Raw genomic sequence first — 27,689 nt, forward strand, 5'->3', positions numbered from 1 at the left:
TATATATAGGGGAGAAAACGAGCGGCGCAGGTGAAACGAATAACCAGGTGATTGGGACGAGTACAGGTGAAACTAATACTCTGGTGATTGGGAGCGTGCATGAGAGCCAGAGGGGGGTGATTGGGAGTGAGCGTGTGAACTCGGGGAGCAAGCCTGTGAGCTCGATGAAGCGGGGAGAACTAGAGGAGCGGGGTTCGTTACACAATGTCAGTATATTAGAGATGTATTAGGACAATGTCAACACTTGGTTAATGCATGCCACTATTTGCATTCAAAGTCTCCTCCATAAATACATATGACATTTAGATGTTTCGTTGGCAGACTATATCAGACACTGACTTTGTTTACATCAACCCTCATGTAGAAGTATGTGTATTTTGAGAATTACAATACAATCGAGGCTGCAATTTCAATCTACTCCTTGAGCAGAAAGATTCATGGGGTGCAAATATTTGCTCTGACAACAATTTGTTTCAATTGAATTCTGGTTCTTTACTGATGATGATGGGATGCTCCCTGAATTGACGAGTAATCAAAAAGTCTTTGTTGACTCAGATATTACTTTGGAGAAGCTTGTTGAGGTAGTTAAAGGCTTTCCAACAGTTAAGGCACTTGGGCCAGATGGTTTTGCCGCAGAACTTTTTAGATCTTATGTCACAGTACTGTCCTTGCGCCAATCTCAAGTAAAAATGCATCCCCCTATTAACAAGTGTATTAACAAGTCCACCTTTTTCTGGAAAGAATGGATCAAGAGGGGATTTGCTACACTTGGTGGCCTTTATGAAAATGGAGCTTTGAGATCATTTAAAAATCTAACACAGCAATTAGGGATTTCTAGGTCTCAATTTTTCAGGTATTTACAGTTGCGCCATCTACTTTGTACTATTTCTTGGGGTAGTACACAGCCCCCTAAAGCTACAGACACCCTCTGTATGGTGCTCACAGCCTTTGAAAAGGGGCATGAATTATCAGGGTATTATTCCTCGTTGATTCAGAGTCTGGGTGACGGGGCCTTAACATCTCTTAAGAGGATATAGGAGAGATATTTGAACTTGGTATTGGAGGACGGGAGTGGGAAAGAATTAAAAAAATAAAAATTTAAACGATGTCTAGGGATGCAAGGGTACACATTATTAGTACTACTGGACTCTGTCTAGATTGTTTAGGCTTGGTTTAAAAGACACACCTACCTGCTGGCAATGTCAGTTTGAGGACATTGTATTCAAGAACGAAGTCGAACTATTCTTACTGCACCAATGTCAAGGATGATTGTCTATTATCAATCAAGATCATTTCCCCCTCTTTTTATCATGTCTTTCTGTCATCCTGCTAAGATGAGTATCACCTTACTTTGTCATAATTCACCTCACCGCTGTGTCATTTTTTCCCACTTTTAATTTCCTCTTCTGCCGCATCAATGTTTACGCCATTCTTCCTCCATCTGACACAGTGTTGGCAAAGCACTATCAACATCCTGGCTGTCCATGCCAGTATGGTTCCTGCCGCAAAGATGACAAAACCAGTGGACACAAGGAACAGGTAATCTTGATGACCTTCTCAGCCAAAGGCCCAATTCAGAAAGACGTAGGGAGGACCTTACACACCGTCTGGCCCACTTCTAGCCCTCAAATCACAAGAATAAAATTCCTTAAAGATTTGTTTTTTAGAATTTGCAAACAAAGTCTTACAATAAAGAATATAACTACATAATACTGTTTAAAACATTTATCTTTGCATACTATTTATAGCGTATACACTCTGCAGTAATCAATAAGCTAGTTCATTCCAAAAACATTCAGTGACTTCCTGTGCTATCCTCAAGTGTAAATGTCATGAAAAGCTTCCTTTAAGGTAGCTTCATGAAAAGTTATGGAAATGGGCATTACTGATTTAGTGGTGTAAATTAAAGCAGTGCCCTTTGGCATTCTTGCCACATATGGATATTATATTGCCTTACACACTGCCACGTTGAATAATTCAAAACATGGTTCCCTCTGCCCCGACTGAGTCATTTTGTCTTTGTGTTTATGCTTCTGTAAGGAGACACTTCAACTGCCGCTCTAATTCCCTTTGTCTTTTTGGTCGAAGTCTTCTCTAAACAGGGATTGTCATTCAGAGAAGGCATTTAATCATGGATTTATGATCGTTACTGTTAGTTTTCATGTTATATAATTCACATTACATCTTTTTGGGATGTTGTCGTGCACACAAAAGAGATATTTCGATAATAAGTGATTATTGAGTTGATCAGAGGTAATTGATGTTTCGAAGATAACCCAAAACTGGTAGTTCAGTCTAAAACTAGATTTTTTTGTGGAATTTGTAAATCAACATGATCATACAGGAAATCGACATGCTGCTTCCAAATGTTAATTTACACTGAAATCAACACATTGGAAGCCAAAGGCGTAGATTTGGCAATGGTTTAAATGGCAGTGGTTGTACTTGCTTGTTTTGATTATTGTTTTGTCCCCCCATCCCCCCCTTGAATCTACATCCCTGTTGGTGGGAATTACTGACAAGCGCCATCGTCCATCAGACATTTCTGGTTCAATTTTAACAGGTTCAAATTGAACCATTTCCATGTAGCACTACTGATATGACGATGTGCGTGCAACCTCCGAGACTCAGGTTCTGGTCCCATGGAAACCAGGAAGTAATAGTGTTCCCATAAACAATGGTGAGCATGATTAAAAATGAAGCTGCATTTTCACTCTAAATTACATTTTTACTTCACTGAGGGTAAGGTTTAGGGTTGGGGTTTGTGTTTAGGAGCATGGTTAATAAAAATGCATTCCTGTTGATTGGATCATTTCAAACCACCCTGTGGACATTTAGCCTTCCAGCTTCAGCCACTGGGGACAGTGGTTAACACTTTGGGAATCACAGACCGATTTTAGCAACAGAACTTTCAACCTCCTGTTGTCAAATTCACAGTGCGATCTGTCTGGCAAAACTCATTGCGACTATGCTATGTTGCATAGTGATTACTAAGATGTTACTTCGCGGTTGCTTGGGTTTGGTGTTGGTTGCTATGGGGTTTCTAGGGGCAGTGTGTTCATTAGGGCGATATGGGCGACGCACTGCCAAACGGGAAAAGGAAGGGATTTTTTTCTAACCAATTCTATCACGGCAAAAGTCGTTATCAGTGTTCTAATCTAGACATCTGATCTGATCTTAAAATGGCCCCGCCCCTTTTGAGGCGATTTCAGTAAGGTTGAAAATCGCCCCAGAAGTCTCTCATAGACTCTCATGTAAAAAAAATTTTTTTCAAATATCAGAGCTTTCAATACAATCTCTATGGGTTCTGGGAGGGCTTGCACTTATGCGCTTTCTTCATACGTAACGTAACCATGAGCGTAACTAAGAAAAGAGCGGGTAGCAACGTCAATCAATTCACATACTACTGTCAAGATGGCTATCGTTCAGTGCAACTCGATTGTCTCTTTGAAAGAAGTTTCTTTTAGTCTGCGAACAAATCAAGATAAATTGTCAAGGAAACAATTAGGACCTCCCAGACCAAATTTAATCATTCAACAGGTTTCTACTAAAGGGGGAAAGTTCTACACCCAAGGATTTTCCAAAAATTGGTACGAACGAAAAACCTGGCTAGCAGGCTGCGACGTATGCAGTCTTCTGCTACCCCTGCCTACTCTTTCATCCTGAAGGTGGCACGGCAGACAGCACCACTTGAGTGTTTGAGTTAGCTTTGCGAGGCCAAGATGAAACTGAGGGCTCCACCAACCCTGGTATTTTTCTTGGACTGGTCAACTTTGTGGCACAGTTAGATGAGGTGTTTGATGAGCATCTTAAAAATGCTAAAGTTTTCAAGGGCACATCAAAGACAATTCAAATCGAGCTACTGGAGTGTATGCTAGTGGTCGTGAGGGAACATATTGTGGAGGATGTGAAGTTGGCGAACTTCGTAGCCATCCAAGCTGACGAGACCACGGATGTTTCTACACAGACACAGCCGGTGCTTGTGCTGAGGTACATCGATAGCAACCATAAAGTGCAGGAACGCTTTTTTGAGTTTCTTCCCATCTCGGAATCAACCTCAATCTCAGTTGCCAGTGTGCGTTTGGAGAGACTGAACGTTATTTTTGCCGACCACGAAAAAGTTAAACTCATTGCGTAAGCTTACGATGGAGCCAGTGTGATGAGGGGAGAGAAGGCTGGCGTGCAGCAAATAGTGCGTGAGCATTTTAAGAATGCCCATTATGTGCATTGCTATGCACATCAGCTGAATTTCATCATGCAGCAAGCTACTTCTCGCATCAAAAAAGTTTCCGATCTGAGCAGGATTGCAACTTTTTTTTCCCGGTCACCCAAACGGACCAGCATTCTTGACAAGACTGTTGCACTAAGACTGCCCAGAACTTCATCCACACGGTGGAACTTCAACAGCAGAGTCGTGAACACTGTCTACGAGAATCGAGACGACCTCATACAATGTTTTGAAGTCATCAGGACGGCTTCATTGGGTTCATTTGACCAGCCCACCGTGAGAGAGGCATATGGCTACGTGAGGATGCTACATGATGAAGATTAAATTTTTTTCCTGTGGCTTTTTCACAAAATCATGCCCCACGTCGATACTCTGTATCAGAAGCTCCAGAAGAAGGACATTGATGCTGTCTTCATCAAACGTGCCCTCGACAGCTTCACAAGCAGTGTGCAGGCCATAAGGTAAGATTAAACAATATCTTTCGATCGTTCTCAAAGCAGAGCTTTGTCATTTGAAAATGTATGCATGAAAGGAGACTGCATTTGTGTTAGAAATTACATTATTCTCATTATATATGGCCAGTGGTGTAATCTAGCTTACTTTATATATTGTATACTGTGCTGAACATCCAGTTTAGGTGAGACACAAAGGCTAACTTAAACACTAAAGACTTTATGCATCCCTGCTCATTTTAAGTGGAACTGAAATCTTTGTACTATACGTGGATAAATTGCATATACCTGTGCATCACATAGACTACAGTACTGTACATAGCCTAACAAACACATTGGTCTGTTTGCCTTCAGGGACTCCTCTCAACAGCAGCTGCAAGTAGCAACAGGAGCCAAAAGACCCAGAACGGCTTTGAGAGAAGAGAAGCAGAGGCTGTCTGAAGAGGTCTGTGACACCATCCTGGATCACACCAAAGCAAGGTTCTCTTTCATTGGCCACCTTGTGAGTGCTACCTTACTGCAAGCAGATATGTTTGAAAGGTACTGCCATTCATTTCTTGATGAGGCTCTGAATGCCACTGTGAATGCATACCCCATGCTGAACAAGGCAAAGCTCAAGACAGAACTCTCTCTGTTCTATGAGAATCCTGAATTCAAGGGCTGCTGTGGTGCACTAGCACTGTACCAGGTTCTCATGAGCTACAACCTCCAGGAGACATTCTCTGAGACTCTGTTGAACATCCTCATAACTACTCCCATGACAACAGCTGAAGCTGAGAGATGTTTCTCAACTTTGACACGAGTTAAAACATTCCTGTGAAATTCAATGGGCCAGGAACGTCTGAATGCACTGGCCATGCTTTCCATGGAGAGGGAACTCGTCCTCAACATGCCTGATTTCAATGAGCAAGTAATTGACCGCTTTGCTGCATTGAAAGAGAGAAGAACACAGTTTCAGTACAAATAATGTAGCCTCTCTCTCTCTCTCTCTCTCTCTCTCTCTCTCTGTCTCTTTAACACACACACACCAAATCAGTTCACAGTTGATGTTGTTTTAAATAGTTATTTTTCATTCATTCAAAAAAAAGTTAAAGAAAATCTATTCATGTTCATTTTTACAAATCTATACAAATGGCCAGAATATGGTTGTTCATATTTACAAAGCCAAATAGCTGTGATTACCTTTCTAGAAATTATTTTCAAATGCTGTTTTCAGGCAAAATGTCTATCACTGTTCATGTACATTTTCACAAATCTATACAAGAGGGCAGAAGTTACTTTGCTTTTATTAAGTAGCAATTTGGTGATATCCTACATTCCAGAAAATGTAGTTCTAAAGATCCACTTCTCTCAACAATTTGTCTACTTGTATTTTAAGCTGATATTTTATTTGTTTATGGAAATGCAGATTGTTTATACAGTGTTGAGGAATGTGAAAGAACACCCATGATCATTTGTACTGTGATAACTTATTTTGCTTTTGTAAGGCAATAATTTTGAGATCAGTCAATAAATGCATCTGGTATTGACTTATATGCTGCCCCCGTCTTTATGTTGTTGCTGGACATATCTTTTTAAAAATGTGTCCTGTTTAGCTATTTTACATCACACAACATTGGATTAATGTAAGTAATGAATAAGTGGAATAATTAATTGCGGAGCCATGTCATTTTTGCTTATGAAGGCTCCTGGATGCTAATTTCTTACATAGCTTTCCACCTGTAACTTATGTAGCTAGAGGGGAAATCTGTACCCATTGAATCGGTCACCTTAATCATTATCAGAATAATTGCCCCCCCTGAGAATTTTTTCAGGAGCCGCCACTGCTAGGGTGTCCTTGGAGGTTTTGAAGAGCCTCTAGTGCTATGTCTCTATGACTCTAAAAGTCTGTATGATATTCCTTTGCTCATTTTATTGTTTGTCAGGTGAAAATCATCCAGTTATTTCCTCTCAAACAGTACAAGACAAGTTACACACTGAGGTTTAATACTAAGGGTTAGGGGTTTGTTCAAATCCCTTAACCAAAATTCCAATAGTAAAACCAGTAGTGATTGTGATGCTTGCTTTAGCAAACACCATAACTGTGTTTTGCATTAGGAACCTATGATTTTTACTGAATGAATCAAGGAGGTATTAAATACATTGCAGGTATGTCACAATTTTCCACTGTGTCAATTTCTCTAATCACTTTCTCCCTACTTGAGACACTAAATACCCAGAACTCAAACAATGTCTGGTCTGGTCTGCCTTTTCCTTTTCCTTCCATTCATTCATCAAGCCCCTATTTTCACTTTTCTCATCACCACTCTTTGAAATTGGCATCAAAGCTGATATGATAATAGAGAGAACACTTTACTATTATTTTTGCTTGCATATTCATCAACAAACACCATGATCACATGGGAAGTCTGCATGTTGTTTCCGAGAGTTCCAGTGCCCAAGGATCGGCCATATTATGGCGACTTATTGACAAGCGCCGTCTCCTTTCAGACATTTTTGTATCGGCTTTAGCATGTTTATCTTCTAGGGTAAAGCAGAAACCTATTGAGTCAGCAGTGTGAGTGACCCAGGTTCAGAACCAGCGCTGAAACCAGAAAGTAATCGCGTTTGCATAATCAATGACGAGCAAGATTCGGAGGTTGCATTTGTCTCTCTAGCATTAAATATTTACTCCACTGATGGTTAGGTTTGGGATTTGGGTTGGGGGATTCAATTTAGTATATCTATTCCTATTTACAGTATTATAGCCTGTAAAGCTGAAAACAAATCACTGTACAACTCACCCCTCCATGGACTTTTCACCCAGAAAATCACACATGCCCATACGCCCAACAGCATTTACCACTTTAGCCAATGGGGGCATTGTTTCGAATTTGGTAAGCAAAGACCGATTTTAGCTATAGAAAAGTCAACCTACTGAAAATCAGTCTGCAACAAAGGCTCAGTATTGATTCTGTATTTAACAACAATATGCACATGACAGCTATATAACAAAACAACCTATATTGAGCTATATACACCGTAAATGTGATTACTTTTTGTGATTACAAACTATTATCACATGGCTCTTGGGAAGGCTGGATTCTGATTGGTCAATCATAGAGTTTCATAGTCAAATATTTGTGAAAAATAACTGCTAAACTGTATAATTGACTGTTGTCCTAGTCAACCAATTTCCTGCATATAGCTGTGCTAGTTTTGTTTCTCTCATATCACTCCACAGTCGCTTTTTTCTCACATAATTCAACTAAAATCAATATTTCATGTTCATTTATTTATTTATTTGATAAGTAGCTGTGTAATAAGCATGCTAATGTACAGTCAGACAGCTGGTTGTTATTGCTAAATAAACCCCTTCAGGCACACAAAATACTTAATTAACTTATTTAGGTATTCACAATGCATCAAACATTTTTTATGTCAGCACAGTCAGGGCTCTGGTCCAAATATGTCCCTACAAAGCCTGTGAAAGAAAAAAAAGAAATAGGACAGCACAAATTGGACTAGTGCAGCTTAGCAGATGGGGGATTTTTTTGCCATTTGATCTTGCATTGTAGTGTGAATATTTGCTTGTAGAGCAAAATAATCGGCTGCACTCAGAGGAATACATCTGGGCCAATTAAAAGCTTGAAATAATGGAGATGAATGCTGTATACAGTACAGTACAGTACAGTACATGAGACTCTAAATGAAGACAAAAGGCCATAACTTTCAATGCCATCCATCCACCTATCTGTCTTTATTGAACTCATAATGTAAGGACTAAAGTTGCACTGTACCTACATTGATTTGCTTTATGACAAAGATTGTAACCAGGGATTAAAAATAATATGTTTTCAGGGCCTGGGTAGATCAGCGAGTAAAGACGCTGACTACCACCCCCGAAAACTTGGACTGCATTGATCACCTGTGTAAGTTTACATAAGATAATGTAAACTTACGTAAGATAATTTTCTTGTATTTAGATATTTGTTATTAGAAGTGTGTAGATGTTATTTTACGATTTGTATTTAATTTTAGTGTCTGGTCCATTAATGAATAATAATAGGTCTATGGGTCAGAGCGGTGCTGTCAACAGAGGTTTTCTGCAATGTCTGCAATACATTATTTGCTGTCTCTCTCTCTCGATCATACAAAGTAACAATGATGCAAAACAAAATGTGATGATGTGCAACAACATTTACTTTCATAGTCACTATACCGAAGATGAACAAATGGGTTAAAATAAACTAAATTTAACATTAGCTTAACAAACAGGTTTATTTGACTAAAACACAATAATGTCTTTCTTTTCATTTTGTCTTCAACACAAAAGTGTCTTACATTTTTACATTTATCAAAGATAAGAAAGTATCTTTCTAAAATGAGGAGTAAAGGATGTGCTGCAAACTATAATCCACATATTCACTAGAGTTACAGTATTTTAACAAACAGGTTTGTGTATAATTTTAGTTGTATCTTTAACACAGCTTGTTCATTTTCCAGTGTGGACAGCCTCGAGCCATTGCCTTGCGTCGCATCAACGAACGCACGGTGTCAGTAGGCTATTCATATAACTGTAAGCGAGAATACCTGGATGATCTATTATTTCTGGCAAGTTTCTGAAGTTTGACTGGACACTTTATAATTCCATAATCCCTCAGGAGCTAAGGCGACATCACGTTCATATGCTGGATTTAAAAGAACGGCAGTGAACCACGAGTCAGGCAGCACTTATCAACTGTAAGTGATATACCCATGAGTGCAAAATGCATCATTAAAGGGATCACTGACCTAAAAATGAAATTTTCTCATCGTTTACACACCCTCATGATTTCCCAGATGTGTATGACTTTCTTTCTTCACTAGAACACATTTGAAGAAAAATAGAAAAATATCTCTGTTCCGTAGGACCTTAAAATGCTGTGAAACAAATTTTGAAGCTCCACAAATCACAGACAATCAGCATAAACGTCATCAATACGACTCCAGCGGTTAAATGAATGTCTTCTAAGTGATACGACCGCTTTTGGTGCAAAAAAGATCAATGTTTAATTCCTTTTTAACTATAAACCAATGCTTCCAGTAAGCTTCACGAGTGGGTGGACATCACGCGGTCTCTCGTGTGACGTATTAGCGTTGGAATGTTACGGACGTAATCTCACGTTTTCCACTCGGTTGAGACATCCAGGATAAGCACACAAACTCACCAGTATGAGTAAAGAAACAGATAAATACAGATATACCAAACCAACCAAGCTTCTGTACAGCGTTCCTCCTTCTCACTTGTAAACAGCGCTGCTCTTCCGGCTGCGACGCACGTGCCTCAGTTCTCACATGTCTCAAGTGCCTACGCGATCACGTCACACGCGCATGCTGTTGCTGACCGGAAAGCAATGATTTAGAGTTTAAAAAGTACATAAATATTGATCCTTTTCACACCAAAAGCGACTGTGTCGCTTTAAAAGACGATAATTTAACGGCGTATGGATGACATTTTTGCTGACTGTACTATATATACTTTTTGGAGCCTCAAAAGCCTGATCACCATCCACTTGCATTATAAGCACCTACTGAGCTGAGGTATTTTCTTTTTTCCTTATTTTCTTTAAATGTGTTCTGGTGAAGAAATTAAGCCATGTACACTTGTGATATCATGAGGGTGAGTAAATGACGAGAGAATTGTCCTTTTTTAGTGAGCTATACCTTTAAAACTTTTGGTCTGTTTTCTTGGAAGAGAGCAACTGAACATTTTAAAAGCCTGAATTTGCAAAAGATAATTTGGTCAAGTTTCATGAGTTAATAACATATAGGTGACCTCAAAGCTTACAAACAATAAAGCTAAAAAAAAAATCTCAAAAATACTATATAGTTTGCTTCAGTAAAACTACACCCCCCATATGGCGCCAACCCTGCAGTGTCCCGGATATTGAGAGCGCCGGAAGAGAAGCAGGTGTCTGCCTTGGCCATCTTGTGGTTGTCCACCGTGAGCAGTTCGCTCGAAGCCTCGAATAATCCGAGGAGAATCCCGCTGTTGGGGCGCCATCATGCCCGGGCATCTGCAAGAAGGCTTCGGCTGCGTCGTTACTAATCGGTTCGACCAGCTTTTAGACGACGAGTCCGACCCGTTCGAGATATTGAAGGCGGCCGAGAACAAGAAGAAAGATGCGGCCGCGTCAGGAGGCTCGAAGACGGCAGCGCAAGCCGCCAAACAGCCGAAGAAAGAGTCTCAGAAAGACAGGAAAAATACAGCACAGGATAAGAAAGAAGAAGTCCAGGCCCCTGTTCCTCTGAAGAAAGAGGGTATGTAGAAGTTTTAGCATTGAATGTCGGTTGCGTCTCAAAATCTATTGAGTTGCCTTTATAGACATCATTTATAGACGCGTTCAAAACCCTGAAAGTGCTGTTGATTCGGAACGCGTCGAAAAACGGTTGTCTCGAACGTCGCAAACGCGTCTAAAACGCATTCCGAACGCGTCTGCGATGCTCGAAAACATGCAGACAGTTCGCTTGATTTTGAGTCGCAACAACTGACTGCTCGCTCGTGTGCATATAAACACAGCAACATGGAGCCGGAGCTGTCGCTACTGTTGTTGTTGTTTTGTCGTCGTTGACGACCACATAATGTTTGTTGACATCGTGACACTCTGAGCACTCTAAGCATTAAGCGTTTTATCAAGCTGTTCTGTTGGAGATACATGTCAACATCATTATATGATCATCATCCGATACATTTCGTTTTTAACTGCGTAGCTGGTTTAGCCACATGCATGTCTGCTAGCTGTATGTGAGTAATGTGATTATCATCACACATTTGTCTGCGGTGACTTATATGACAATGTAGACTATGCAAATAATAGACATGCAAATATGCATGGGGATAGTTTTGCTTTAATTTCATAGGGCATCTTTTAGGTCAGATCAGTGTTGGGAAGGTAGATTTCAATTATGTTTCATTGTGACCATAAACTACCTGTTGGTGTCAATAGCTTAAATGTGTGTTATGGCAATTGAAAGGGTGTAGATTCATGAAAAAACTTGCCATGATATCATCATTTTCACACCGGTATTACCACTGGTTGGACGCAAAGTGGGGACATTTTCGTTATATATAATTATATATGTTGATTATATATCAATATATAATTACTTTGTCAACTCCCCAGCTGAGGGACCAGTGAATATTCTTGCTTTAGTGATTTTGCATTTAAAATGAATGTATTTTAAACAACTTAAAACAAAGACATTTCTAAATTCAAATTGCATTTGAAACTAAACGGAAAAGCAATTAATATAACGAAGTGGTAAAAAAAAACAGATAACATCTTTCCATTTACGGTCATGCAAGTATCCGTCTATGACAACAGATGGAAAATTACTAATACAAATTAAGATATAAAAACAATGATGAATGTAAACATAATAATCACTGAAATATAAATGCTTTTGTATTATTTTATGATTTAATCACAGGTGTGTGAGTGTGTGTGTGTATGTATAGAGTGACCCTGCAGAGTTGCGCTCACAATGAACTGCTCTGTGGAAATAAAGTAAACTAAACTCGGAGCTCCTCTTGAGCTGAGATGTCTGAAGTAATTTGCTGCATTCTCATAGATGATACTATTCTTGCAAAAAAATTTCAGAACACTGAAACAAGGAGAGTGAGAACCTTTTACATATGTGTTCCAATATTTAATTGCATAATTTATATAGTTAATTGCAGATTTCAAATGTGACTATATATCTTTGACTATATATACTTATTTTCCTGTCAAATGCATTTAGTTCCTTCTTAGGAAAGAAAACAAAATGTTTAATTAGTAGAGGTTAGTGCTGCAACTAACGATTATTTTGATAATGGATTTGTCTAACGATTATTAGAATGATTATTCAACTATTATTGCAACAATTAATCATTAGCTCTTAACCAATTATTTAGCTCATGTCCTGACTTAAAAGTTCATTGAATTAAAGAGAAAAAATATGTTTAGCAAGCTTAATTCGGTAAAGAAATTAACTGCAAAAATCCTATTGTTATCAAGTATTTTTAGTTATGAATAGTCTAAAAATCCTATAAACAAGATAAATTGACTTGAGAAGCAACATACAAGATATATAGACTTGCATTAAGAGAATATATCTTAAATATGGGGATGTATCTGCCAAACATCGGTATCGGCCGATATTCGCCTTGTTGACTGACATCGGCTTATCAGCAAATACTATGTCATTCACTGATGGCAGTGGCCGATGTTTATCTGTTTATATGTCTTGGTTATTTGCGGTCGACTTGGACAACAGTTGCCTACCTAGCTGCAGTTTCGGAGGAGATCCAACAGGTGGTACTATAATAACAGCCACTGGCTAGACACGACTCTGGAATGACGTAAGAGGGCAATGGATGCCGTGTGCACGTGTGGTTTGTTTTCAAATAAGTGCAAGAAAATGTCGGTGGTGTGGGAGTATTTTACTGTCTGGTCTGTGATTTAGTGAAAAATTCTGCTGTATAGCAGGCTAAAAGGCTCTTGAAAAAGTTATTTTTCACAAAAATAATCTTTGTTATTAGAAAGAAGGTTATATGAAACGTTGTTTCATAAATTTGTATGATTTAATTAGTGCTCATTCAAAGATAGTGTGATGCAGGGCAGAAAGACACAGAAACAGCTCATTTATTTTTTTATAATGAAGATTATGTTGTTTCACTGGCACAAAAGGGGGATTAAATAACAGGAAAAATAAACAAACAAACAAAATAAATCGGCCAAATTGTTACTTTAAACATCGGTATCGGCCCAGAATTTCAGAATTGTTGCATTCCTACTTGAATATACAGTTGAAGTCAGAAGTTTACATACACTTAGGTTGAAGTCATTAAAAAAAGTTGTCATTTTTATTTGTATAGCGCCTTTCACAACACACAGCTTTACAGATGATCAGGCATTATCAGAAGATAAAACCGTAATATCTATAATGTCTTTGAGTCGTCATTGTGTTGTTTGATAAAATACGACTGTGAATTGTTTAAAAAGAAGTAATTAAATAATAATTGTATTTATAACCCCAGTGAGCAAGCCGAAGGCGACTGGCAAGGAACACAAAACTCCATAAGATGTTTATTGGAGAAAAATAACCTTGGAAGAACCAGACTCACTGTGGGAGCCAGTTCCCCTATGGGTAACATGATGAATATAATGACAATATTACTTATGTATAGTGCAAGTCATGGTTTAAAATGAACTAAGTGTTAAGGGTCAGTGTTTAAACAAAGATATTGTTTGAACTGTAAGAGTAATGACTAATGTCTTTGAAGTCCACCTTGGATGATAACTTGAACACTCGCTTGGCTCTTTGTCCTTTTTAAGAATCAGACTGATCCGGGCTTGTGTCATGGTTGCCGGAAGCTTTCCATTCTTTAATGATTCGTAAAAACTTCTAACAAAAGCAGAGCCAATTCTGTAGCATAAGATCTAAAAATTCAGTTGCAAAGCCATCTGTCCTCAGAGCCTTGATTGTAGGCAAGGCCTTAATTACCTCATCAAGCTCCTCCAAGTTCATCTCAGAATCAAGAGAATTGTTTTGCTCAGTCGTCAGTTTAGGAAGTTCTAGTGGTTCCACAAAGTTTCTACTATCTTCATCAGTAGATGAAGACGTGGAACTATAGAGATCAAGATAGAACTCTTTGAAGGCATTATTAATATTAATGGCTGAGGTAAAATTTCACCACCAGCAGATTTCACTGAGGGAATGGTAGAAAAAGACTCTCTGCTTTATATATCTAGTCAAAAGCTTCCCTGCTTTGCCTCCTGACTCTGCCCTGAATAACCAAAACTCCAATTTCAGGGACAAAATAGTATTATATCTGTATTTCAACCGGGTTAATTCTCTGAGGCCATCAGATGATATTCGGCACTTCATTTCTGCCTCAGCACTTTTAATATTCCCTTCCAACTCCACGAGTTCTCGTGCTTTGGATTTTTTTATGAATGAGGCATACTGTATGATTTGACCCCTAAGAACCGCTTTAACTCCCAAGCCAAGCACACAGTAGATACTGAGGACCAGTTGGCCTCCATATAAACATTAATTTCAGTCTTAAACATTTGTTGGAAATCAGGATTTTGCAAAAGGGATACATTAAAGCGGCAACTATATAATACATTTTTTCTAAAGAGGTTATAGTATTTCTGTAGGTCACAGAAATGGGATTGTTGCATGAATAGTTCAGTATTGAGGCACTTTGCAGAACATTCTTGCACTGGACTTTAATTTATGTTCATCTCAGCCTCTCCTGTTCCATCTTTGTCCAGTTGCTGAAAAGATCTGAACACGGCCTCCAATTTGATCAAACAAAAGGTCAAAATCAATGACCTTGTCAGCCTATCTGGCTACAAGGATCTGGTTCAGTCTGTTTTTGAGCTTGAATCCTGCTGATTCAAATGCAAGACGCATCTCATAAGAACACCTAGTCCCAGACTTATGTCAAATTCTCTAAAGATCACCAGCAACTTTCTGATTTTGTTCCAGAGGATCTGAAACTCTACTAAGCCCAAACATACACTACCATCTTTATCCAAGAGGTTGACCATAGTTCTACAGGACTCTGTGCTTAAGCCATCTGTCTTGAGGTCCTTGTTTTTGGACACTACTCGGTTGAGAATGGTCCTGAGCTCCTGAAAATATATCTCCATATCCTCTCCTGCCAGCTGGGCAAACATGGATTTAAAAGAGTCATCTATATAATCCTTTGTGATTTCATCCTCATCCTCAAAGTCTTCTGAAGTCTCATCATCCAACCCTTCTGTCTGTGACTGATTCTCAGTGAAAACCCTTAGGACAAAATCAGCCTCCTTGCCGGGTTCAAATTTGGAGGGGATGATGTATTCCCTGGGGGCCAGGCGGAGGCTGGTACTCGCCTCCTGCAGGTGGATGAAGGGCTCAGAGCGAAGCGCACGTTGAGTGTGTGAAGATTTTTAAGGTGCACGTTCTGACAGCCTGAGTACTCTTCAGGAATCTCCTAGACCGCAAAGCTGATGGTGTGCATGTCCTGTCTATGGCGCCGGTGCAGTCTACAGACTTTCAGCATTAAAGCCACAAGGAAGTTGCAGGCCACCTCTTTATCCTCCAGGTGATCATTTTCCTCCAGCAGAGTGATCTTATTCTATCGATTGATCCATAAATGTGTTGGGATGGTTCCAGCAGGCTCCAGCAGTGCTGCCTCTCCTCCAGGCACCGTGAAACTCGGTGGTGTTCCAGTGACTCAAATGTCATCAATTCCATGTGGTCCATTCTACCTGACCATACAGGTTACGGATACGGATCAGCCTCTCCAAACTGCCCCTAAATTCCACCTGTTTGAGACCGGTCACAGAGTAAGCATGACCCTTAACCAACTTCTAAAATGTCACAGGCTTCATGTCAAAGGCACTGGTAATATCAATCGAGCATCCAAGCAGGGGACCTCTCTCTAAAACTTTGCTGATGATGCGGTATAGGTCTATGGGAGGCTTCTGGAGCTTGTACATCTCCGAGACTCTTCCGGTGAAATCCTCAAAACCCTCAGTGGTGGAACCTCCTGACAGAGCTTCATAGGAGCCATTTAGCTTAGCATAGGCTTTTTTGACCAAGGCACTCCAGAACTCATTCCCCTCAGCTGAGTGGACAAACATGAGCTCTCTCCATCTTTGACCAGGAGCCAATCACAATGTCCACCCACTCACCAAACTGCCAGAACTGAAATTGGAAAATTCCAGCATGGCCATGCTGAAAGCTCTGTCCATGAGGTACGACCCTGTGGAGAAGTTTTTCATTTAAAGTCAGCGAAGCTATAGCAGCGAGGAGCCAGCAATCACCCAAGGCGCCTTGACAGATGTCTGTCCTTGTGGCTCCACCCAGAATGAACTGCAGATCATCACAGTGTTCCGTAGGGTGCATCCACTCGACATGGTGGGTTTTGGAGGAATATGGGGTGAGTTTTCTGAAGCCAAGAGAAGGTGGCTCAGCCGGAAAGCAGAGATCTTCAAACCTTCCAAATACTCCTGTCTGAGGGCCTTGAAGTCCTGGTGCAGGAAGTGCATGGCCTGCTCAAAAGGACCCATGCCTTCTGCCTTCAGCCTGTTAGCACTGATATGTGCTGAGATCCCTCCATATGGGAACAGGCTTTTAAATGCGGTAGTGTCTCTTCTGCCAGATCGATATGTTATACTGGAAGTATAGGCTATCAGCGATCCACAGGCGTGTTTTACAGAGGCTCTCCTGTGTGTGTGTGTTTGTGTGTGTGTCAACATTTCACATTCTTAAAATATAGTGATCCTAACTGTCCTAAGACTGACAACCTTTTCTATGATTGAATAACTTCTCTATGAAAAACTGAGTTTAAATGTATTTGGTTAAGGTGTATGTAAACATCTGTCTTCAACTCTATACTCCAACAGGAATTCGATTTTTGAGAGCTGCAGTGGAGTGGAGTGTTTTCAGTGAATACAGCATATCACAGTATTAACTTGTTGATACGCAATCCCCCCGCAATCGGTAGTGACGTCTCTCTGTTTACATTTAATATATAATTTACCGTCTATAAATGTAATTAATGTTAAAAAATTATACATCTTTTCAAAGGTCTAAGGGTTCAACATTGATATCCAATCTCTGTTTCACGATAGCAATGCTCCAGAAACAGCAATTTAGTTATTTGTGACAGGAGTACAAATGAAAACATGCAGTATCAAAACGGGACTTCATACCTTAGTTATGAAAACGCGATCGCCAGATGAATCAGGTTTGCCACACTTGGGTCAATTGTCCGTGACAAGCGTTCATTGAAAAACATCCAATAGCACTTTTTGTCCATAAAAGTGATAAATCTGAGAAATATTGATATATTCTCCATTGTTTACATGAGATCTCGCCTGAAAGAATTACCTTTCGTCATCGTTCTTACACAAACTATGCAATCTGAGCAGCACTCAGTTGTAATAAGGAAGTGGGTCATAAACAAACTCCGAAAATGGCATTTCTCTGTGCGGTCAGCGCTGCGTGAAGGGGGAGAGATTTAAACTGCAACAGGCTGAGGCACACTGTGGCGCGGGGATGCTCGTAAATGGTAAAATTTAGCGGTATTCAAAGCACTTTACACTACGTCTCATTCACCCATTAACACACATTCGCACACCAATGAGGGCAGAGCTACCATGCAAGGCGCTAACCTGCCATTTGGAGCTACTTGGGGTTCAGTGTCTTGCCCAATGATACTTCAGCATAGGGTTGCAACGGTATGAGATTTTCACGGTATAACAGTCTCAGAAAATGTCACGTTTCACTGTATTTACTATTATTAGTGAAAACAAAACCAAAAAAAGTCTCCCTTTTGAAAATAAAATAAATAGAAAAAATAAGAAAGCAAACAGAATTATAATAAACAGAAATATAAACATGATAAAAAATATAATGTAACTTTAACATTTTATATAACTAAAGCATGTTAGTTTATATGTTAAATGAACTACTAAATGAAAAATAACATCAGCCGTGTGAGCTTTTAAAGTAATGTCCTATAATTAACAGTTAACATAGGTGCGCGACAGCGAGGCCAGACTTCTCCTGTCTGTACCTTTATCTCAGTGGTTCTCAACTGGTTTTGCTTCAGGACAGATTTTACATTGGACATCAAGTGTCGACCTGCCATAGATTAAACATAACCTGTATTTAATGTATCCTGGGTTGCATTTCCTTTTATGTTGTATAGTTTTGTTCATGGTTTTCCAGTACAAGGACATGCATCAAGTGACATTATTTTTGTTGTTGATGTCAACAACAAAATCTACAGGAAGTTTTCTCTCCCCCTTTTAAAAATTGAAGAACATATTTACATATATGAACCCAGTATTATCCCGTTTGTTACTTAATATTACATATTTATACACATATTACGCAGAAGGAAACATTACCATGGTTAGGTCAGTGTGATAGTCTTATAATAATAAATTAATGTATTTATGAAAAATAAATACTAGCTGAAACACATCTTGAAACTTTAACTACAACTGCCACTGTTGATATAAAATGAGGTCTAATAGATTCTACCTTTTAGATGATTTCATATGAAACTGAAACTTTTGTCAAAATATAACAGTTACTTTTACTCATGTAAAATCCTGAAACAAATTTGTAAAGGTGATGTGTGTAATTATTAATATTTTTAACTATTTTGTTTAAGGGGCCACATCAGGCTTTAAGTAGTGCATGGGGGGCCACATTGTATTAATTTTGAGATACAATGTTCTGCATTGATTTGGTTTTTGTATCTTTTAAGCCCAGAAATAGTTGTGTACTCAATTTTCTGAAGTGTATCTGTGACTAATGGGACTATTCTGCAATTGCCTAAAGTATTGTATTACTCTACATATGTAGATACTTTCCTATCAGGCATAAAAAAACTGAATAAAGCTGAGCTTATAAATATATTTTACCATCTCTACTTCCCTGTTAATTTATTATTCAATTTAACAATCTCTACATCAGGGGTCTGTTTTAATAAAAAAATTATAGAACTTTTCATGTTTGTCACAAAGCAGGCGAGTTTACTTGTTTTTTTCTAAAACTTTACCCGTTTACGTGCTAAAAGTGTCTTGATGCCGGTCTCCTGGATGGTTTTGCATGTCAATGATTACCCCTCCGTGTGTCAATGATGCTGAGATCTGCTTCTAAATTAATTTTAATCACTGAGAAGTTTTACCTGCAAAAATAGTAGCACCAAACATCACAAGCAGCCTCAAGAAAGGACACAGAGTAGCCATATAACACTTTTCCTTGAGCATAATATTGCACTACAGATCGCTAAATTTGAGACGTGCATGGTTGCCAGATTGCACAAAATAAGTATAACATTAGGCGGAATATTTCCAATTTGTGCAAGTATAAATCTCAATCTGGGGGTGTTGCGTCTCTTATCTGGCAACCCTGAGCATGTAAAACGGGCCGTAAATTGCCCATGTCTGATTTAGCTGTTTGCGAGATCATCATTAAATCTGCCTCGCCAGTCTTAAATAGTCTATCACTTGGGCAGCCACCGAAATATCTTCAATGGGAGAACCATTACGTTGTTCTTTCCCTGCTGTCCGCGAGCGACCAGTCCAAATAAACCAGTTGAGAAACACTGCTTTAACTCACACACACATACATACACACACTCATGTCAGATCCCATCGCCTCACTTCTCTCTGACATTTTCTCCGCTGCGCGCGCTTGTGTGTGTGTGTGTGTGTGTGTGTGTGTGTGTGTGTGTGTCGCAAGTTGACTAGTCTGACAGGCAGACAAGGAGGAAAGGAGATGCGCACGCACATATGAGATCCTCCGTCCAGTTGCATTTTTTTCTCAATACCGTAGATAAGAAAATGTACATGGTATGATAACCGTCAATTTTCAAACCGTGGTATATAATTTGAATTGATTTCAAATTGTATAATCAACATCTTTAAATGGTGCATTTAAGTTTTTGCTTATTAAAAAGGTTTTACACAGACATGAATACCATTTTTTTTTTTTGTGTAAATGTACACTCAAATGAGATGAAGGACTCTGGTCATATCAGTAATGAAATAAAAGCTGTTTTACATGAAGTCATGAAGCAAGCCACTATGTTCTGCAACTCACACGGTGATAATAGATATACGGCACCATATCAAACGCCAGACACAAGAGAGTACAGCTGGCAGAGAGCTTGCGATGAAGTCGTGGGTGTCTGGTCACAGTCCGCCATGCAACAATAGATCATTTGTTTGGATTAAATCCAAGAATGTCCATAATAGGGATGTGTGTAGTATGAGATGGAGAAACACACAGACTGAAAGTAACAAAACAGAAAATAAACATATTCGGTGTAAAGCGGCAACACTTTAGGAAGTTCCAGAATGCATGACGATGGGTGTCCGTATAGAGACCAAAATCACAAATACTACTGGGACTGTTGGGGCAAGAAAGAGCCTGCTAAATTCTTATTTGGTGTACCTTTAAATCAATAGTTTTAGCTTATTTTTCCTTAGGTTTTAATTTGATTAATTTTCCAAAAGATAGACATTGAGTACAGTCTTTTTGTCAGATTTTCAAATACGTTTTTGCTTCAAATAAACGTTTGCAGTGTTGTGATTCACCTCAGTGCTGGTTGGTTTGGTTCATGGCTTAGAACCCTTTTATGAAGGATTTTGTGAAAACCCAATGGGGGAAAATACTTCAGGAACCAATATGGATGAAAAAGTAGACTGTCAGTAGACGGTAGATATTTAATAGATTTAATTGCAAATGTAATTGATTCAGTAGGTTTAAATCCAGAGGTTTGTTGAAGTCTTCAGGATTATACCTTGTTCCCTGAGTTTAAGATTTGAATATGTTTTAAGGTATAAGGAGGGTTGGCCGAAGGCCGGAGCAGCAAGGTCAAGCCGGTACTCAACACCAAGGAGGTCAAGGAGAGGGACGTCTCACCGACAGGAGGCCTGACAGACGACCACCTCGTGAACGGCGCTTCGACAAACCAGCTGACGACAAACCAGAGGGTGGCGATTTTACTGCAGACAAGTGAGTTATTGTCATAATCCAAACAATGTGACTGACCGCATACAGTGCTTATTATTCGCCAAATAGACAAGTCTTCAGAGTATAGTTGAGTGTAAACTACCTTGCACTTACATTTAATGTTGGGGCGTTGTTCTCCAACAAACACCATTTTAGAGGGAGTTCACGAAGATTGATTTGTGCCCACTAATAGCGTTTTTATTTTCACATGCTGTCTACATTCTTTTAGAACCCAATTCACTAAAAATTACACACTCAAAATCTATGCTGAATGCAATTCCCGATCTCGCAGGCTGGTTATGAGTGCTAGTCTGTAAAAGATACAGCATACTACCACAATATAGCTTACTTTTGTGTATAAGGTGCACGCTATAATTAGCCTACTTTGCATTGAAATGTAATAACACTGGCTTAAATGAAATACTCAAGGCATAACGCTGTATTGGGTGTATAGTGAAAAAAAACATGGCTGAAATACCACTCGCAAAAGTGGCATTTTCAAACAAATGTTTTATTACACTCGTCGTAAAAATATTCAGTCAGTGATATGGAAAATTAAAGCACAGTAAAGATATTTACAAATATCAGATATATCAACAGATAGACCGTGCTAAAGTTAATGAATGAATAGAATGCAACAATCTTCTTTTTTTCCTCATCCATTAAACTCCAGTTATGTCTCAGGTCATTTATAGAATGAGCTATTGTGTTAAATTGAAATAAATCTACTGGATCACCATGGGAAAGTTACTGATAATGATTATTAAGGGAGAAGCCCTGAAGGGGCGAAAGACCCCTACTGTTTTCGTTAGTTTTCTTATTACCATTCTTCTTCTGCTCTTGACTCTATGGCAGCCCATAAAACCGCTTGCGGGAAAGTTATGAAATTTTGCACACAGCTAGAGGACTGTCTGATCTGTTACCACAGCAAATTAAGCGTCTCTACTTCAAACCCTCCAGCACCACCAACTGCCCAAATTTGCACTCACGTTTATGTTAATAACCTTTGAATCTTTGAAGTCCTAGAAACAAAATTATGATTCCTTTCCTCAAGGTGATTCTTCTATTGCACTCTATGACATCATTTCTCGTCATTACATTTTTTCCGCCATTTTGAATTTTCTGAAAAACCTACTTTTTAGAACTCCTAGACTGTTTGTCCTATTTGCACATAAATTGGCCTGAATTATTGAAGGACTTGGCGTATCATTACGAAACTCTGTATGTGTCTTTGGCACCTTGCTCTGAAGGGACTCAAAGTTTTGGGACAGTGCCACCTTGTGGTCAAATTATAATGCCATTTCTAAAAATGCTATGCTGCTCATGGTTCCGATAATTGGCTTGACCCCGGTATCGTTGTTTGCAGCTATATTTAATTTTACCATTGATTTGGTTTAGTTAATTTGATAATCAGTTTGTCATACAATGTGACTACTTCCTCAGGCCAGCTGGAGACAAGCCGTCTAGAGGGCGTGGTGTCGGCCGTGGGGGCAGAGGTGCCCGTGGACGAGGTATGGGACGTGGAGATGGCTTTGATTCCCGGGGGAAACGTGACTTTGACAGACACAGCGGCAATGACAAATCGTGAGTGTGTTGAAGCCAGTTGATAGCACAGATGGTTGAGGTGTCTTGTTGCATGGATCTCACCGGAATTATGTTCTTTCACTTTGTAGTCGACCGAAAGGAGATGAGAAGCGTGGCGGAAGTGGCTTGCACAACTGGGGCAACGTAAAGGAAGAAACCAGGTACAATTATAAATGTTTAGTCTTTTAGTCTTGTAGCAGCTTATTTGGGTGGTTGACATGACATTTTCCCAATATGTCATGCATAAAAAAATTTATGTTTCAGCATTTAGTATTGTTTGAAAGGTGTGATGTATGTGTGAATTGGCTGTTCCTTAGATGTAATTGTAGTGTGTGATTTGACAGTGAACTTGATCAGTCAACTGCACCTGAACCCGTTCCTGAAGGAGAGGAGAACGCCCCTGCCGACTCTGAAAACAAGTGAGTACAGTTCTGTTCACAATAACCGTTGCTGATGAAAGCACCTGCGTGTTTAAAAGAGCATCATGGTTTGAATATTGTGTCTGTGTAGGGAAAATGAAGTGGAGGAGGTGAAGGAGGAAGGCCCGAAGGAGATGACACTGGACGAGTGGAAGGCCATGCAGGATAAAGAACGCGCCAAAGCTGAATTCAACATTCGCAAGCCCAACGAGGGGAACGACGGTCAGTGGAAGAAGGGTTACGTACTGCACAAGTCAAAGAGCGAGGAAGTCGGCACTGTAGGTTTCATGATTGTACAAGATTTCTTGTAAGTCTGTGAAGTTAAACATGTAATATGTCATTTATAAAGACCCCATGGGAGACTTAACAAGTAGTGTTTTTTCCCCCCATCGCTCATCTTCATATTTTCTGTCCATATTAACAGATGAGAGAGGTGCATATTTGCGAAAGGTTATTTTTGTCAACTTCTAAAAGTACGCTAACATATAGATGGCCTCAATTTTAATGGCCTTAGACTAAAAGCCAGTTAATATTTTTATAGATGTCTGCAACCCAACCCAGGCCAGACGGGATCCAAGAACCCAATGGGATATGGGCCGGATATGTGTCAGTTTTTCAAGAAAGGCTTCGGGTTCGGTTGGGGTTTGTAATGAGTTAAAAAATAAACGGGCTTATCAAACTTGTTTCATGCACGCACTTTCACTCAGACACACACGATCGGGTCGGGCCATACAGTCTCTGGTATGGTTCGGGTTTCATTTTAAGACCCGTGCAGACCTCTATATATTTTTATCAGTTTTACTTCAATGCTGTTTAGACTAATGTCATGTTTTTTTCTTTGTGTGCTTTCAGCGGCACGCTGGAGCTGTGATAGAAGCTGGAGATGTTGATCCTGACTCATTTCACAAGGTATCTGCTACTAGTGATGTGCACTTATGTCAGACCTTGCAAAAACGGAAATAAGTTCATGAAATATTAGCATATAATGAGAACAGTGGAGTATTGGATCTTTAGTTACTGTGTTTCTGCTAGATTCATCAGTCGTCTGTCATTCTTCATGCTTGACACATTTTCCATCTTTTAAGAGACTTTAGGATTTTGCACTATATAGCGCATTGTTACGGCAATGGCCAATTCACTACGCAAGTTATGCATTTTACCCTCAAATTCAGTTATAGTTGTTTATTCACTTTATTATTTGTACAGATGCAAGTTGTAATATGTTGTTGATCTAGCTGATTAATCTCATATAGATATAAGGCATTTAAAAAACATTGAGTAGTCAGAGCTGTTGGTTAGTGATCTGACATATGGTGCAGTAGCATCACGGTTGACCTGAATTCGACTCTGGCTCGAGGTCCTTTCCTGATCCTGAACAACCTTTCTTCTCCCAGTCATTTCCTGTCTATCTCTCCACTAACCTATCTACTAAAGGGAAAAAGCTGAGGAGGCCTGGGTAGCTCAGGGAGTATTGACGCTGACTACTACCCCTGGAGACACTAGTTTGAATCCAGGGTGTGCTGAGTGAATCCAGCCACGTCTCCAAAGCAACCAAATTGGCCCGGTTGCTAGGGAGGGTAGAGTCCTTTGGTGTAACCTCCTTGTGGTCACTATCACTTGTTGAGTTTGTACGTGGATGCCGCGGAGAATAGTGTGGAGCCTCCACACGCGCTATGTCTCTGCGGTAACATGCTCAACGTGATGATGTGCGGATTGTCTGTCTCGGGCGAAAATTAATTCTCCTCCACCCAGATTGAGATGAGTCACTACACCACTATGAGGACCTAGAGCGCTTTGGGAATTGGGCATTCCAAATTTGGAAAAACGAATTCCCGAGAGCGAGAACCACATTATAGTGTCCACGAGGAGGTTACCCGATGTGACTCTACCCTCCCTAGCAACCGGGCCAAATTAGTTGCTTAGGTCTGACTGGAGTCACTCAGCACGCCCTGGATTTGAACTCACGACTCCAGGCGTGGTAGTCAGCCTCTTGCTGAGCTACCCAGGCCTATTATTTTACTTTGTGGAAGTCATCGTGGAAGTGTTTTTTTTTAAAGTTAGTTAAAAGTAATTGGTATTATGATTACTTTTTCTGTTCACAAATAGTAATTTGTATTGGATTACATTGATTAACTTACCCGTGCTGGGGGAAAAAATATTTTCTGAATACATTTTCATGGTTTAAAAATAAGTAAAATCTAATTCATGGCATAATATTGATTAGAGTGAGTAGATTTAACAAACATTTAAGTTTTTTTACAGTAACTGCAGTTAACACTTGCTGATGCCAATAATCGAAAAATGGCCATGTATTAGCTGATATATCGGTATATTACTACCTTCGAATTGTCTCATGCCCCTAAATTTAAATATGTTACATTTCCTGTAACAATGACATTACACAACATGTCTCCAAAATTCAGAACATAGGCCATTAGACACCTTTGCCGTTTCCCTTTTTCAAGTGTTACAACCCTAATTCAGAAGCTTTTAACAAATTGGAGAAGCAAATTGGGCTGTGTGGTCATAGTTTTCTTACTGAAATTCCTACAAGCCACTAGAAAGGCATTATGTGGAATCAGGAATGGTAGATTAAGTACGTAAAGATGATCCCTTAACATTTTCTTAAAGGCAGAAGAAGGTACCGGAGATCATCACTTACGTAAACCAGCCAATGACATCACCTCCCAGCTGGAGATTAACTTCGGAGACTTGGGTCGACCAGGACGTGGCCGCGGGGGCTCTCGTGGAGGCCGTGGGGGTCGTGGTGGTCCCGGTGGCGGCGGCAGTGGTGGAGGTGGGCGGCCAAGCCGAGGTGGAGGCAGATCTGAGAAGGTAAATAACATGCATGTACTCCGTGTTTGCAGCTTTTCCTGCTTCATTTTGCTTCTAAAATTAACCAAGGATGCTTACATGAAGTCTTGGAGATTAACTTGTTATTTTTAACAGGGTGGAGGAGTTTCTGTCCCTAATGTGGATGATCCTGAGGCTTTTCCAGCACTGGCTTAAACCTCCTAAACTTCCTCCGGGCCCACTCCTCTTCGACGCTTGCATGCTTATGGATTCTTCGAAAAGCAGAAAAGAGAAGAAAAAAAATCAAACACGAGAGACTGTCATCCGTACCTACACTGAGTACTGACTTTTACCTGCGGAGAAACACACAAATGGACTTCTTGTTACACTGAAGCAAATTATTGGTAGAGGTTTTGTATTTAGAGACTTGATAGCAGGGATGTTCATACAGTATTTTTTTTTCCCCTTTCTTTTCTCCAGAGATTATGCATTCGCCATAAATATTTTTTTAATGCTGCTTGAATGTATGCGTTTTCAAGATAGAATTTGAAGTGTGTTGTGAACGCTTATGCTTCCCTTGAGACAGTGTGGTGTCCACCATATGTGTTTTGAGTACTGTTCTCTCAATGGCTCTACCAAAAGCAGAATGTTGGGTTTTATTTCCAAGTGAGATACAACATCACTTGGATATTTTACTGTTAATAATATATACATGAGTAATGTTTATTGACTATTTTAAATGTTTTGAAAGAAAGCTCTAAGGTCAAGTTACCCTTTGGGTTATTTTTTTTTTCTTGGCCTGTAGCAAGAAGCGAATGCATCGTCTTGATTTTGCTTTGGTTGATGTTTCGTGACGTCCTCTGGTGCACCAGTGAAATTAGTATACATACTTGTCTGTCTTCCTCCTCTTGTTCAAGCACCAGGGTTCAGCGTAGATCCAGGCTGGTCCTTGTAAGTCATATAAGTTTGTCTCTTAGAAAACTTAGGACTACTGTCTGAACTGTATGTGTGAGTGTGTGTGTGTGTGTGTGTGTGTGTGCCGAGTGTGCGAGAAATATTAATTGTTTTAAATACTCACCTGCCATAAATATAGTTTTCCTGAGCTTAGATTGTAAGTTTTGGCAAGTCATGTTCTTAACATGAAGTTTTATTGGCTTTTTAGTGAGTTTTCTCTAGCTAAGGTTTCTTGGCATATCTTGCACTTAGATTTATGGTGACGTTTGAACTATAGCTAATAAGCACATGGTCTGTTCGCATCAGTACAGTTTATTTTTTTCCTTCTGTGATCTTTGCTGTGATTTTTATTTTGAATTATTACAAGGACAGCACTACTGTTTGCGTTTTCTTATAAATGTGTAATTCAGGGTGGGACAACGTTGTGCTGCGAAGGAACGTTTGGATCCAGCCTCTTATCGATGTGAATTAGCAAGCCCAAGTGTGATGGGCGATGTACTCTATTCATAGGAGGAGGGACAGTAAAGTGGAAGATGACACAAGGTTGAGCCCAAGCTTCTGATTTGTCATTGCTGTACTGGATAGCTCTGGGACTCTTCCAGTCATGATGACTTCCTCATCTTACTCTCTGTGACTTCATTGTTTCTATGACAAACATGTCTGCAAATATTCCTGTTCAATAAATTGCTAGAAGTGAGCAGTGAGTACTTTTCATGC

At 39.6% G+C, this 27,689-nt stretch overlaps 1 protein-coding gene and 1 pseudogene across 1 annotated transcript; one reads left to right on the forward strand and one right to left on the reverse strand.

Moving 5' to 3' along the window:
* Window positions 1-10,579: 10,579 nt before the first annotated feature.
* On the forward strand, window positions 10,580-27,670 carry LOC127645188 (plasminogen activator inhibitor 1 RNA-binding protein-like). Its single transcript, XM_052128728.1, has 9 exons — window positions 10,580-10,962; window positions 21,048-21,225; window positions 22,666-22,806; window positions 22,896-22,967; window positions 23,151-23,225; window positions 23,317-23,503; window positions 24,078-24,134; window positions 25,857-26,060; window positions 26,175-27,670. Exons 1-9 carry the CDS (start codon window positions 10,707-10,709, stop codon window positions 26,232-26,234), a joined length of 1,230 nt encoding a protein of 409 aa, XP_051984688.1. The 5' UTR covers window positions 10,580-10,706; the 3' UTR covers window positions 26,235-27,670.
* Window positions 14,922-17,587, reverse strand: LOC127644697 (calpain-1 catalytic subunit-like; annotated as a pseudogene).
* Window positions 27,671-27,689: the final 19 nt, after the last annotated feature.

This window comes from Xyrauchen texanus, chromosome 6, assembly GCF_025860055.1.
Source record: "Xyrauchen texanus isolate HMW12.3.18 chromosome 6, RBS_HiC_50CHRs, whole genome shotgun sequence".
In the NCBI taxonomy this organism is placed as follows: domain Eukaryota; kingdom Metazoa; phylum Chordata; class Actinopteri; order Cypriniformes; family Catostomidae; genus Xyrauchen; species Xyrauchen texanus.

What these genes read in the sequence shown, in the direction of transcription:
- LOC127645188 (XM_052128728.1), top strand. Translation starts at nt 10,707, where the DNA reads ATGCCCGGGCATCTGCAAGAAGGCTTCGGCTGCGTCGTTACTAATCGG. An exon ending in GGCGATTTTACTGCAGACAA is followed by an intron (nt 21,226 to 22,665) that starts GTGAGTTATTGT and finishes CTACTTCCTCAG; the next exon opens with GCCAGCTGGAGACAAGCCGT. An exon ending in CACAGCGGCAATGACAAATC is followed by an intron (nt 22,807 to 22,895) that starts GTGAGTGTGTTG and finishes TTCACTTTGTAG; the next exon opens with TCGACCGAAAGGAGATGAGA.